The 15,089-nt window shown below is 38.0% G+C and overlaps 1 protein-coding gene across 3 annotated transcripts; it reads right to left on the bottom strand.

The window, feature by feature from the left end:
• Nucleotides 1-3,064: 3,064 nt before the first annotated feature.
• Nucleotides 3,065-4,918, bottom strand: LOC136255378 (uncharacterized). 3 transcript variants are annotated; one of them, XM_066048135.1, is made up of 9 exons: nucleotides 4,816-4,918; nucleotides 4,715-4,759; nucleotides 4,098-4,184; nucleotides 3,972-4,040; nucleotides 3,826-3,923; nucleotides 3,565-3,685; nucleotides 3,414-3,513; nucleotides 3,298-3,356; nucleotides 3,065-3,244 (listed from the first exon to the last, which is right to left on the bottom strand). In XM_066048135.1, exons 1-9 carry the CDS (start codon nucleotides 4,903-4,905, stop codon nucleotides 3,095-3,097), a joined length of 819 nt encoding a protein of 272 aa, XP_065904207.1. In that variant the 5' UTR covers nucleotides 4,906-4,918; the 3' UTR covers nucleotides 3,065-3,094. The 3 variants fall into 3 exon arrangements, with proteins under 3 accessions (XP_065904207.1, XP_065904210.1, XP_065904209.1); XM_066048138.1 differs by having other exon boundaries at nucleotides 4,693-4,759; nucleotides 4,816-4,880; XM_066048137.1 differs by lacking the exon at nucleotides 4,816-4,918 and having other exon boundaries at nucleotides 4,641-4,736.
• Nucleotides 4,919-15,089: the final 10,171 nt, after the last annotated feature.

The raw sequence follows: 15,089 nt of genomic DNA, 5'->3' as shown, positions 1-15,089 counted from the left end.
CCTTAGCGTCCTCAATTCCCTTAAACAATTGGAAATAATTGTTTATTTCACTGTCAACCAAATCTGGAAGATTGCATGAGAAAGTTTTATTGCTTTCTTTTATGTCCTTTATCTGAATGCCAATAGAACCTCTACAGTTCATCAATACTATAGTAGCAATGTTGTCATAAGGATTCCGAATGACACGGACTACTTTCATCGGTAAACTGATGGTTGATTTCAATTTCAAGAAAACAGATTTCCATATGTTAAAGTTTTTTGCCATCATATCTGCAGTAAGACCACCTCTCTTGTCTCCAATCACATCAATGTAAAATTGATAAGTGCCTTGATATAATCCATCAATTGCCAGTGTATATCCCTTCTTTTTAGCTACGTCTGTGTGTGTCCTCAATCCATCTCTAGCGGACGTGTAAGAGTTATGCCATAATGTGTTAAATATCTGTGACTTGTTATAATTTTTATACTCATCAACCAACTTGTTAAACAAATCTTCCTCGTGGGATATCACAATGTGAGGATGACTGTCCAATATGGCTCCCACAATGCTGTGACCACTCCTTGCATGTCCAACAAAAAACACAAAGGATTTAATTCTGTCTAACACCAATGGCGGGAGAAAATTGGGTGGTTCTGTTAACACCTGAAGCTGTGTAGCCGGTGGAATCGAGGATGAAGATTCTGACTGAGGTGGTATTGGCGTCTCCGAAGAGTCTGGTCTCTCTGTGACTCGCTCTGTGTTGTCGTATGTTATAAATTCATCGGACGGATCTTGGTTGACTTGTCGCAAGAACACTAACAGAAACACAATCGCTGAAATACTTACCACTAACAAAACTCGAAAATACGATCGAAGTCCATTCATCTCACCTACTGCTCTCGTGCCTATGGCAACAATAAATTCACGGGCGCGCACCATGACAGAGCGCCACAGGGAAAAGAGCATGTGCCGCCCGGCATGTGCAGATCTTGCGCTTTAACAAAGTGGATATAGTACCAGCACCGGTTACGAACGTGAACGGCTATAGAGGACTTGCAGCGTGACGTAAATCATCGTAATTGCTAAGCAACCGTAGCTGTCGGCCATGTTTCGGGACAGTGTTTTGGCTGAAAAGCGCTTTCTCAGGATTTGGTACAGGCTGTAATGAAGTGAATCAGTGTTGAGTTGTGTTGTAAATACCACACAGCTCGTTAAAAAAAGGCGACGAAGTTAGAATTGGTGAGTAATGTATCGAAATTTAATTAGCCACCTATTTCACGAAGCCAATGATAAGATCTTCTATTTCGAAACCAGCTCCGCTTCCCAGTGCCACTATACCCAGCGCTTAGTGAATAAATCTCGTTACCTTCATTCTGACCCAATATGCGCCATAGAAAGTTGTCCCGAAACATGTCTGCCTAGCAACAGTTGCTTCACGCGTGCAAGTCCTCTATTTTACCGGCAGAAGTCTATCGTTTGCTGGACTATCAAACAAACCGGTTGTCTCTAGGCGAGCTAGAGTTGGTACGCGTCCAATATGCCCCGAGCATTCGACTTTAGGGCACGCGTCTAGTAGTGTTCCCCGAGCATTCAACTTTAGGGCACGCGTCTGGTAGGTTGCCCCGAGCATTCAACTTTAGGGGATGCGAAAAGTAGTTCCTTAGCGTTAGGGGTAGGCTAGGGTTCAGCTTTGGTTTCTTCTTCACTCTTGTTATATATAGAAGTCACTTCAGTCGGATGTTTATAAGGTAGAAACTAAGGGAGGTGAGTAGCTGCAGCACCGGTGATATAATGGTTACGAGCATTGCTTATGAGTGTTGCATCCCGTACGCGTATTTTGTCCCATACGCGTATGGGATATCCCGTACGCGTATGGGCATTTTCCCTGTCCCATACGCGTATGGGCATCCCGTACGCGTATAGGGCCCCGTACGCGTACGGGACGATATAATTTAATTCTGAGGCGCTTAGCGTTGCTTGCATAGATTCAACTGGGTTTACAAATACGTAGCTTTTGCAGTTCAGTTTCATTAAATATACCTTTGTTTTGGCTGTACTACCTACTGGCATATACTATGTAGAAATTACATAGCTAGCACACTGCTGTCGCGCTTATTTGTAGCTAGCTAGCTAGCTATTTGTTTGTCTCATAGTACTTCGCGCACGTTTCTTCTCCATGCTATAAGCTGCTATGTGCTGCATGTATCATATATCTGGCCTTCACCATTCAAATCATGTGGAGCATGCATATGTTGATTAAATCGGATGAACTTCTTGAGTAGTCTAGCAACCTTTTGGGCTAGCTAGTCACGAGTCCCTTGAACAAATCAGGCATCATTCTGCCTGTCCAGTAAAATATTTACTTATTTATTTATTTGCAATGTACAAACTCAATTTGAGTATTAATTCTATAATCTATAATTACTAATTGTTCTTAATGGAGTAGCGATGGGCATGTCAGTCTGCCTGTCCAGTATAATAGATAAATAGCAAATTATTTATATAGCACACCATAAATATCTAGCTATTCTATTATGTGACTGGACATATACCAGTGGTCAAATGCATGCTGGGTAGAAATTAATGTGAATTATTGTGTAAGCAGAACTATGGTAAGTTAGTATAAATAGCTACATGCATGCACTTTGTGCATATATAGCACAACATGCAGTACCGGGTAAATCATTAAAATCGATTGAAAACTACAATTCCATGAATCAATATAATTATTATTAGCTATAACAAGCCAGGTCATAAATTAATGCATATAAATTAGACATGGACTAAGACTACATACTTATAACATAATAGTGCTGTCAGACCTTCAGTGCAGCTGGTCACTGTAAAGCTTTACAAACAAAAGCAAACAGTACAGCTAACATAATACCCATGCACTAACACAGAGTTCAGTCCAAGAGACTGAAGTTTACACATCCACTTAACGGTATATAAAACTACTAAAAATCGACTGATTTTCTGACATAGGATCACATAATCATAATATCTACTCTGCACTAAGCAGTAGCAGTGCTAGCTCTACACCATGCATGTTCGCTGGGGGCCAAACAAAATTTTATAAATTATAATATGCCATACATTAATATTTAACCATGATTACATAAAGTCAATTACATAGGTTGCACCAGTAGAACAGCATGGTCCAATAAAGTTAACTATAGGTATATCCTCTGGATTCAACTTAATGCTAATGTGCCTGTTGACACAATTCAGGTGGTACCACGATTCACATGTTCCACAGCCAATCTACGTATATATTCAGCTGATAGTCAATGAAACAAAGAGCAAACAACACTTACCCAATCCTGTGCTTTAGTAGCAGTGAATGAGCAGGTCCTGCAATGCTCTTCTATGGGTTCTGCAAACAAATAGATTGCTAACAACACTCATAAGTACCTTACAACTGCTTGTTTACCTGAATTGTTAAGTATTTCTTTTGCCATCTCTATTCTTAAATCGTGAACTGTTCCAGCATGGATGTTCATTGGTAAATGTCTTAAATATTGTTCAGCAAACTATTTTAGAAATTCTTTATGTTGTGTTGCAGAATATACTTAAGGCCATACCTTCATAACATAAACTCCACAAGACGAATTGTCTTCCTGTATACTGTGTGGAGGCGTGACGACTTCCCATACATACTTCTTTGGCCAATATCCACCACAATATTGATAGGTGCTGTAAGCGCTGCAAGAGAATTATATGCAAATAGCCAGGGATTATATGCAAATAGCCAGGGAGTTCAAAGAATGTGTTCCTGTTGATATGCAAATTAATGTGTATACATACTTAACTAACTATGTGTGCAAAATATTAACTGTACTAACTTCCAGTTTTTTCTTATCCTTTGTATTAGTCTATGATCTCTTTCTTCATACTTCTTTGGGTCAATGTAGAGAACCTTTCCATTCTTTGGTTCGACGATCTAAAGAAATAGTAGCTATAAAGATATAAATGTACAAATATGTCTGACCACCAATATCCAGTGCATCTTCTGGTAGCAGTAAGGTCCAATGAGGGCATTGTAATGAGACAAATCAACCTGCAGAAATATATGTATACAGGTGTCTGTAAGTCCTCGTAAAGTACCAACTCATACATTGCTTAAAACTTTCTTCTTAAGGATATACGTCCCATTACAAATGTCATTCACTGCAGACACGTCCATGATAAATATTTCTTCTTCCTGTGTTTAGGGATGCGACGATTATGCCGGCATAATTTCGAGCATAATAGGTATGTGTGGGAATCAGGAATTATGCAAGCATTTTGAGGTGATTATAAAACTTTAACAGTAGGAAAATCTGCAGATTACAAAATTCCGTTTAAAAAGATCGAGATACTCTAATAGAGCAGTCAGAAACTCTAATAGAACAGTCACTGAATATTGTTTACTCTAATAAAGCAGTCACATTGAAACGAAATACTCTAATACAGCAACCAGCTAAAGAATTCAAGACTATTTGAAGCTTAAACATCAATGAAAATGGCCTGATACAGCAATAAACTGGCATTATTAGCCGATTGTGGTGGCATAATTTTGGGAATAATGGGCAATTCTCAAAAGCATAATAGGTGATTTTTTTAGCACTGCTCAAAAGCATAATGCTCAATTATTGGAGCATAATAGCCTCATGCCTACCTGTGTTTGGAAGTGAGCATGCACATAATGCATACATTCATATGCACTAGACTTTTCTATGTATTATCTCTAACCTTTTTGTTGGCACGGATCATGTATAGTAGATAAGATGCTATCACCTATATACAACATATATACATATATGCTTGCTTGCATAAAGTTTAAAAGCACGTACTTCATCAGTAACCCATCCATTGGTGTCGATCAGTGACAGAATTCCCTCGTCGTAAACTTTGTAACTACCAAACTTCGCTTCAAAAAGCATCTGGGTTTTGTTTCTGATTAATTCTCATTAATCGGCCTGCATGATAGCAATATTATGCAGACAGATGATATACCGGGCACAAAACCTTCGGTTTGATAATCATTTTCATCAACTTCTTCATCTGATGAATTAGGACAATACTGATGAACTACCCCTCCTGCAAAATAAAGATGAAAATGAATGAATGAAAAGTGTAGATAGAGAAAAGTAGTTACAGCCTACAAAATATCCTTACGGGATTTGTGCAAGTGGAAATAGTCAATAAGTACATTAGCCATTGTAGGCTCTTCTTGATTCAATAAGTCGACTGTTTGTTTGTTTGTCTCTACATCATCCTTCAAATCATACATTTTGTTGGTAAACTTTTGCACAATTGTGATTGGAACTGGTTCCTTGTGAGCATAGCAAAGATCCTTCAAACATTTCTGGTCTTCATAGTTATCCACAACATAGCTGTGCAGAAATGCAGCTGGTAAGTTGGTTTTGAGACTGTTAGATATGTATTCATGGGCAGGCCCACATGGCTTAAACAAAAACGATGGATGGTTCTGTATAATAGTTTTCATCTTCTTGCTAAGTTTCACGATTTTGTCAAACTGAAAGCTGTTCCCTGGTGGAATATCTTCATTGCTGAAAATTTCATGACCCCCTAAAATGTATAATCCATGCAGATTAACACACACCTACATGATTGAATTTATTTCTTACCTTCAAGCTTAGGGCTGGTTTCTTCTACTGACATACTACTGGCTTCTTCTTCTTCTACTCCCTGGACCCCAGAACTACCTGTTGTACCAATTCATCTTATACCGATGATCTACCCGTGCATGTACATTTACTTAGACATATCCATGACAAATATGCTATGTATGGGGAGCATTAAAGATATTTTGTGTGCATGTCCATGCAGATGTTTCAATGCATCTCACTTCAACATAGTACATGCAGTGTACCCTCTACCATTTGGAACCAAGAGTTTGACCAATATGTGACCTGGGCTGACAAAATCAGTCTCTTATAGCCTGTCAAAATTTGACCTACTTTTAAATGCTTGAAGCTACATTACTTTGTCCATGATTATAGCTAGCATCCACATAAACGTTTAACCACTTATGTAAAAATTGCTTACAATTTTAATGAAGTTTACAGAATTATTCTAGGGTCAAATACAGTGATGGAGATAGACAAGATTCAGTAAACATGTGTATTTTCGGGATATACACTGATTTTGTCAGACTGGGTCACATATTAATTTTTATGTGGACCAGAACTCATGGGGCTAATATTTTTTTGTCCTTATTACAAAGTTATTTTTAGAGACAGGTTCTATTGTAACTATATGTAGCTGTAATATCATGTCTGGCATGATAGTTATTGTATGCATATGTGCTCACATCCATCCCGAGCATTGCTGTATGATGGCTCTAGGTCAACCTGTTCCCTCTTCACTGGAAAGCTATCACTGCCAATTTGTTTTGTCTTCACTGAGGTGCTTCCTGTACGATTCTCATTAGCTTGTTCACCGGTCTCAGTGTTCAATGGGCAACTATCATCAATGCTAGAATCATCTGCTGTCAAAGTGGAATATAATTATATTATACTACACAAAAATAACTACTATTCATACCGATGACTGAATTCTTGCATCTTGTCCCTTTGTGGCAATATGTTGTGCATTTTACTTTGCTTTTGAAACATACACATTTGCCATTTACACAACCAGATTTGTAATTGCAGTGTGAAACATCAGTTTTCCTTCGATTGAATTTTTTTGCAGCCGATCGCAGTGCTATTGTGGGATCATCTTCCCACCCAGTGGTTTGTACTGTTGCATGAAAGCACTTCTGAAGCTGGTCAGTTCGACATCTTCCTTTCAAAAGTCCATACTCGGTTCTTATTTTGTAAGACCCATGTTGTTTTGCAACCACAACTCCTGGTATTCTTCTCAAATCACCTACACCTCTGTCATGTTGTGGAATCCTTACAGTCACACCATCCCCAATTTTAAATTTTACAGCCTTGATTCTTTTGCTGTTATCATAAAGTTTCTTCATTTTAGCAGCTGAATTTGCAATGTTTTTCTTTGCAAACTGTCTAACTTCATGGTGCCTGTCTTCATTTTCTGCATTAATAACAAACAAAGCAGCTGCAATGGCAATTTTAAATCATTCCCCTTATACCTGCTGGAATGATAGGTGTCTGCTGTCTGAACTCTGTGTCACCAACACAGGTTCTGGCCTTGGCCACTTCAGGTTGCGTAGTCTTGGTCACCGGATCAGAGTAAGAATCTGTGTTACCTAGCTCTGTCAAATCATCAGTTTCTGTGGGAGGATCCATAATAATGGTCTCTTCTTCTGCCAAACACATTCCTTTCACGGGTTCAGAAGATGGATCTAGACCAAACACCACTTGGTATGGTGATGTTTTAATGGTCGCATGTGGTTGCTTATTGATTGTAACTGGAAAAACAAAATTATATACAATAATTGGCATCAATAGCACCTGTTTTAAATAAAACTTACATTGAACTCTGGGAAGAAACTGAACCCATTCTGTTGTCTTCATGTCAGCCATGAGTGAAGTGAGCATGTGTTTCACCACTCCGTTAGCTTTTTCAACACACCCATTTGATTGGGGGTGCCTTGGTCTACCTCGAATTAAAATTGTCTCTTGACTCCACTCATGAACAATCGTCTCAAAAAGCTATAAAGGAATGCATAAAATACAGCATGCACCTAGACAGTTGTCTTTCCAACCTCATTGTTGAATTCTCGACCATGATCAGATTGGAGTATCTTAGGTACCCCAAGGTATGCGAAAACATATCGTTGCAAGCACAAAACAGTTTCTGCAGCACACTTCCTAGATTGTGCCCATAGAATGGAAAACTTGCTAAAGTGATCTTTGTAATGACCAATCCATCTGTTGTTGCTGTCTGGAATGCTTGACATGTCAATCAAATCAATCTACAATATGAAGTATATATATATAATACACTTATTATGTTATTCCTGCATAAATGGAATATAAAAGCAATATTATTTACCTGTCCACGAACATGGAATCTCTTTGAAATGATGGGTTTCAAAGGAGCTTTTGTTAATTGAGGCTTCTTACAAGAGCAAGTGAGGCACAGTCTGCAATATTCCTCTACACAAGTTCGTGTTATCCCTTCGTAGTTTGACGAAATCTTCAGGCGAAAGAATGAAAATTATTGTGTGGCAGTGCTTATACCGCTTACACATACAGTGAAAATGTGCATTTTTAATAATGCAATAATGACAATAGCAGCTAGGGAGTGTACATAGTTAATGCATTAATGCTAGCTGATTTATTAATAACACTCATATAATTATATTATACTATTATGCATACCACTGAATAAGTCTTCCTAACACCCGAGTGTGCCGTGCCTTTCTCATGAACAGACTGGATGATATCAAATATGTCATCTGTTGTTACTACTCTTCTATAGCCTTCAAACAGAGAATTGGTCGGAACCTATATATATTAATGAGACATGCATACATGTGAAAATAGCTATAGCTATATATCTCCAAATTTTATAGGCAGCTACATAATATATATTAAAGAGATTTAGCCACTCACACATTGAAAGGGTCTGATATATTTTGCGTTAAAAACTTATTTCTCCAATTGCAACAGGGTATAATATTGAGACAGACTGTCAAGTACCCATGCATACTCCATAGTTAATGCCACCGACATGCGCGGTGTTGAAGGAGCGCGCGGCCGCGTTAAACTCACCATGCTCTTGCTCTTTGTAGGAACGATCACAGCATTATTTAATCCAATCTGCGGAAAATCTTTCAGTTCAAACTGCTTCTCCTTGACGTACTGCCTAAATCTTGGTTTAATTTCGTAATCGTCCTTGGAATCACCACCATCTTCCGCCGAGCCATCTTCAGCTCCGTGACCAGAGTGGTCTAATGTACGAACGAAAGAGGAACATTGAACTACAGCCTATACTACACAGCCGCTTAGCTATACCTTCAAGCAAGGTGGCCTTGATTAAATCGAATTTCTCACGGTTAAACAAAGAATTAGAACGTTTCGCGGCCTGGCTAGCTAGGAACTCGTTAAATTCTCTCCGAACCCTTTCCACGGAAATTTTATCATCCATCACGGCATTCAAGCGGGACTCGATACTCTCAGGTGATACTCTCAGGTCATAAACTATACTGCTAGCAAACACTATAGGATTGCATGCATGCATCAGCACTTGTGGCGGCAAATAAGCTCAGTAAAGCGAGCAGCAAAGAGATCAAAAGAGAGGTGTTAAAATTATAGAGAGAGCATGTATCAGGCACTGATACAGAAATATATATTATCAAGAGTTCATAATATTATGAAGGGAGGTGGCTGGTCCAAGTTCAAGCTGAGAGAATAGAAGTGTAGAACTGATCTACATAAAATATATAATCAACCCAGACTGCTTTTAATTCTGTATATAATATAACCTGTAACTTTAGTTTTGTAATTTAATTTTTTCCTTGCCATGCCCACTGCTGTCCACTGTTGGTCAGACATGTGGTCACATGTTGTCCGAGGACACATTCTCTTGTACACAATATAATATAATTTGTTTGTAATCAGTCATTCGTGTTTTCTCAACAATTATTAATGATGGTTTCTTCTTCTATACATAATATATACATGGACAAAATGAAAGTGAGTTTTAGTAGGACTCGAGCATGATCAATGTATCAGATAATGAGGGTGGTGATAGCTACTGACCATATCCATGGCTGGTGTACGACTTACAGTCTAGATAAACACATGATGAGTCACAGTGTACTCTTAGTACACTGTAGGCTAGCATACTGCACAGCATGCCCTGCTAGGAATAAAAGGGCATTCTTCCCAATTTTTGAATATCTACCTTCCTGAGATTAAAACTATAGAAGAAAATCTTTTAAGTCTAGGATTTGTTTAACTATTCTTACTACCAACTGCCTATGCTATATAGACTCACTTCTCCTCTACATGCTGTCAATGGTATGAAACTAGTATGTAAATGCATAGCCACAGTATTTTATTATTTTTTGGCAGGAAGTAAAGGCATGCCTATATGCAATTCACAGGCCAAGCAAGGTGGGTGCCTAGCCACCCCATCCACTCCCTGGATCAGCCCCGGCCCTATGCATGTGTGGCAAAGGCCACATGGGTGAGTGGTTGCTAGGAGCATGTTCGATTGTTGACTGGATAGCCACTTCACTTCCTGCTTGGATGGCTCCTTGAGGTATTGTTGCTCAGCAGTTGCTATCGGTGATGCTACATATTACTTAATTGCCCCATGCAATGAAGTAATTTTCTCTAGTTATAATGTTGTTTATGACCCACACTGTTAAAAAGGATGTTCCCAGTACACCTTTCGGGGTGTCCCCCACATGTTCCAGAATAGCTAGCTATATACATTAGCTATACACTCCTGCATTTGTTGCACCTTTGCAATTTTAACTCTTCTAAGTGCTGATAGTTCAAATCAGGATTCAGGATACCAGCTGCTTTATCTATAAGTTAGTTTTGCATTAAGAATAAATATTATATTAAACTTGATATCATGCTATAGCTAGCTTTACTGTTTTATTCACATACAATAGACTGTGTACTACACCTTCATGCAAGTTCCAGTAAAACTATAAAAGTCATTTTTCTCTCCACGCCATGTCAACCCATTGAAGCTGTCGATAGCGAATTAAGCGCCTCTAAAATCATTTATCGTCTAGCCAATTCATTCAGTTACAGCTAGATAACAGTGATTTTGTAGTGCAACAAAGCTATTTGGACAAGATCTAGGCGTGCATAGTAAGATGGAACCTATTTCAAAACATCGTCCCATACGCGTACAGGCACCCCGTACGAGTATACGCGTATGGGATATCCCATACGCGTATGGGATATACGCGTATGGGCAAAATACGCATGAGGGACACAACATGAGTACGGATGCCCGGGTTCGAGCCCCTGCTGAGACTTTTTTTTTTCGCTTTCTTAGGTTTTTTTGTCTAAGTTTTTTTTTTTAATGTACGTGACTGCCGGCACTATATAACTTGCCATTATAATCGTGATTTGGTTATTATACTATCTATGGTTTAGGGTTCCAATCATGTTTATTTAATATTTATTTATTAGTGATGCACAAAACTCTAACATGAGTGTATGTGTGCATGTACAATTTGTTCATAAACTCATCTACACTATAGCTAGAAGAATCAACTATACATCTCTTGGCAAAGAGTTCCATTCACATATGGTGGCTGGCAAAAATGAATGATGATAAGAGTTTATCCCGGCTTGCTTGAAGTTGTCTAAAGTTTTGCTGGTGACCTCGAGTTTTTGTTCGAGATGGGTGTAGATAGTGACTAAAGTCAACTTCAACTATCTCATTTAGAATTTTATAAAACATAATAAGTCTTGATTGAATCTGTCTGTCTTCCAATGAATTCTACTTTAGTTCAGAAAGCATTGATGGGACACTTGAATAACTTGAAAAATCATTACACACGAATCAGGCAGCTTTACACTGTACCTTTTCCAAAGCAGTTTTGTCACAATTGGTATATATAGGGGGATAAAATTACAGATGCATGTTCTACTATTGACCTAACAAATGCTAAGTACCCCTGGATCCGCCCCTGCTGACTGAGTTTGCTTTGTTCACAACATTATTGATTTGTTTACTCTAACTTAGGTTATTAGTAATAGTGACTCCTTGCTGGAGCTATATAACCTTGTTAATGATATAGCCATTTATGTATAAGATATAGATGAACGTTTGTTTGTTATGAGTAGATGCTCGCATTTTGATAGATTAAAAGTCATTAACCAGTCCTTGGCCCATTGTGCCAATATCTCTAGATCTTGTTGAAGCAGAAGCACATCTTCAGTAGAAACAATAGGTCTGTAAATAATAACATCATTGGCATATATATATATATATATATATATATATATATATATATATATATATATATACATATATATATAGCTGAATGATAGAGGATATTTCTGTCAGTAAGTCATTTATGTAAAGCAAAAATAGTAAGGGCCCTAAGACAGGTACTCCTGACATGACTTGTGAGGATCTGCTAGAAGCACCATCCAAAGTAACTTTCTGTTGTCTATTAGATAGATAGTCCTTAATCTAGTTAAACAAAGGTCCACTGATGCCATAATGTGAGAGTTTGTACAATGTCTTTGATGAGAAACCTAATTAAATGCTTTGGAGAAATCCAATAGTAATAAGTCAGTTTGTGTACCATTGTTTAATGCCATAGCTAGGTTCTTTGCTGTTGTAGTCTGGTGAAAGTAGTGATAGATCCACCAAGTTATAGTTGTAGTCCTATATTGTTCTTGTTAATGCTTAATTACCTAGCTATGTTGTATTGGTTTTGTATGTTATGTCATGTTTGACTTTTTTCCTTGCCATGTTTGTATAATAGGTTGCCATTAGAAGTAATAATGGATCTACAGTGGAACCTCTCTTAACAAACTCCCCGACTTAAGGACACAATGCATGGAAAAAACCTCCATAATTTTCAGATCTGCAAGGTTAATGCATTTTTTACCTCTGAAAGAGGAAAACCTCTATATTACAGCAAAAAGTGGCTAAAATTTCTGGGTCCCAAAATGTCCGTAATATGGAGAGGTTCCACTGTAGAAATTCACAAGAGCTGGGCCAAAATCTTTTCATGGTATAACTGAATAATATATACTGACTTGTATAACTATACCAACTGACTTTTCCTAAGAAAAATTCCTTATATTAGCTATAATGTCAATGTCGGCAGGTATAGAAATGTTAAACAGTTACCTTTAAAACTTGCTTTACATGTGGGGCCCTATACAGAGTACACTATCATTATTATAATTTATTGCCAGTATAATCAATTCAATTTAGTTATAGATATAGTCTAAAAGTTTGACCACCACTTAAAGCTGGCATATATTGGCATGCACCCACAGCAGCTGAATCTCCATGTCTGAAATACAGCAGAAGCCAGAGCAATCAAGACCTAGCTGCTACTGTATAGCGTGTCAAGGAGCAAAATCTTTGAGGTTGAGCCAGCAATGTTAAATTTTTCATAGATTTTTGCAAGCAATCCCAAAAACTATTAGTATATTGAGGTCTAAATATTAATTTTCAAGGATAAAACTTTTGCTAGGATAAATATATTTAGGCTATATGGTATAGCTATATAAGACACGAGCATGTCATTGTAGAGCAAACCATTTTCATGGCCTCCAGACCATCTTTGTCATTATAGTATCTAGAAACCAGTTGGTGGCAAATCTCCTCCATTCAGTTCCGGGTCAATTCTAATGTTGGAAGTATTAATTGTGCTGCTACAATGCCTGAAACTACTGTTGACAGATCATTCTTGCATGTTCCACTAAAATGCTCACCAATTTTCTTTCCCCTTCAGTTCACAAGATTATATGGGCAATCAATGTTGTTCATTCACCTTACTCAACTGTAACAGTGTGCAGCTCCGTATCCACTTCACTGCTAGTTCCGGCTGGCCACTTGTTTATCCTTCACATGGTTGTTACTGTTGTAGACCTCACACAGTCAAATGATTGTGGAGGGGTTTGGTAAGTGCACAAGGCCTCGACAGCCATGGGATATTTTGTTTTGTATTACTTTTTTATTGTAGTGTGGCGGGAAAAATGTAAGGTATTAATATTGGATTATTTTTTTTCCTTTTGACAGATACTTGGGATAGTGAGATGTCTGGGGTAAGGCTAGCAATAGTCCCCTCCCAGACTCTTGCTATTATCTTAAGCCAAACCATGTGTTGAGCTGTGCATTACATGAACCTAATCAGCTGTCATCCTATTGAGGCCTTGTACTATCACATTCCCTCTATCAGGGAATGGAGATACTGCATGTCAACAGCGAATACTCTGCTAACACCCCCCCGTCGTTGCTGTAGATGTTGTGTGCATAACTTTGAGAGCTTGTTTGAGTATGCTTGTTTAGCAGAAAAAATCTATTTTGGCATAAGTAGGGGGTGTATTAAAAAGGCAGAGGGTGAACCAGTACTTGCCCTAGTGACAGTGATACTGGTGCAATGACTGTGCAATATGTATTGATGCTGTTGCTGCCACTGCTGTTGTTGCTGCTTTAATTCCTGTACTTTATTAATGATTTGCCAAATGGGATATTATCCAAAATCAAACTGTATGCTGATGATGTGTTACTTTATGCTACTATTCATTCAAAGCAGGACTGCCAATAGTTACAGAGAGATATGGATTCTCTCGGAAAGTGGGCTGATGAATGGAAAATGGTATTTAACCCTCAAAAGTGTGAGTTTCTCAGAATAACCAACAAAAAGCATCCAATTCTAAACCAATAGAAAATTCAAAACAAAGAAATTAAGGAAGTTGCCCATGCTAAGTGCTTAGGTGTAACAATTAGTCACAATCTTACTTGGTCTGAACATATAAAGCAAATTACCAATAAGGCTAACAGAACTAAAGGATTTCTGCAATGAAATTTGCATAACTGCCCACTTGAAATTAAAATACAAAGCGATGGTAAAGCCTATATTAGATTATGCAGCCATTATTTGGTCACTACACACACACAAAAGGATGTCAATATGATAGAAAGAAGTCAGAGGCAAGCAGCAAGATTTGTGATCAATAACTTTTCCCATTATTCCAGTGTTACACAAATGCTAACAAACCTTAAGTGGCCGACCCTTGGTGAATGTAGAGAAGAACAGAAAGCTATTATGATGTTTAAGATCACTCAGTAATCACCTCATTGACATCTCAGCAAATTCTTACCTACATCTGTACCAATGTTACATGATACAAGAGGCCATAGCAAGAGATTTATGCAACCAATGACAAGAATTGATTCTTATCTATATTCCTTCTTTCCCTCCACTATCAAACTCTGGAATTCTCTACCCCAACATGTGATTGACTCTATAAGGACATTGATCAATTTAAGCAAAGACTAGCTGGTCTAGCAACAATTATTAATATTGATTAAGCTATTTGTAATTTGTTTGTTTGATTGTAATCTGTGCATCATACTCTTTTCAGGGGTCTGAAATTAGCAGTGTTCACTCAAAATGCAAAATGTTAGCTGACATGTATTTTAACAAGTGTAATGAAAAATTTATGCACACAGGCCGGTGCTT

The sequence above is a fragment of the Dysidea avara genome, chromosome 5 (assembly GCF_963678975.1).
Source record: "Dysidea avara chromosome 5, odDysAvar1.4, whole genome shotgun sequence".
In the NCBI taxonomy this organism is placed as follows: Eukaryota; Metazoa; Porifera; class Demospongiae; order Dictyoceratida; family Dysideidae; genus Dysidea; species Dysidea avara.
This window is presented reverse-complemented; position numbering and strand designations above follow the sequence as displayed.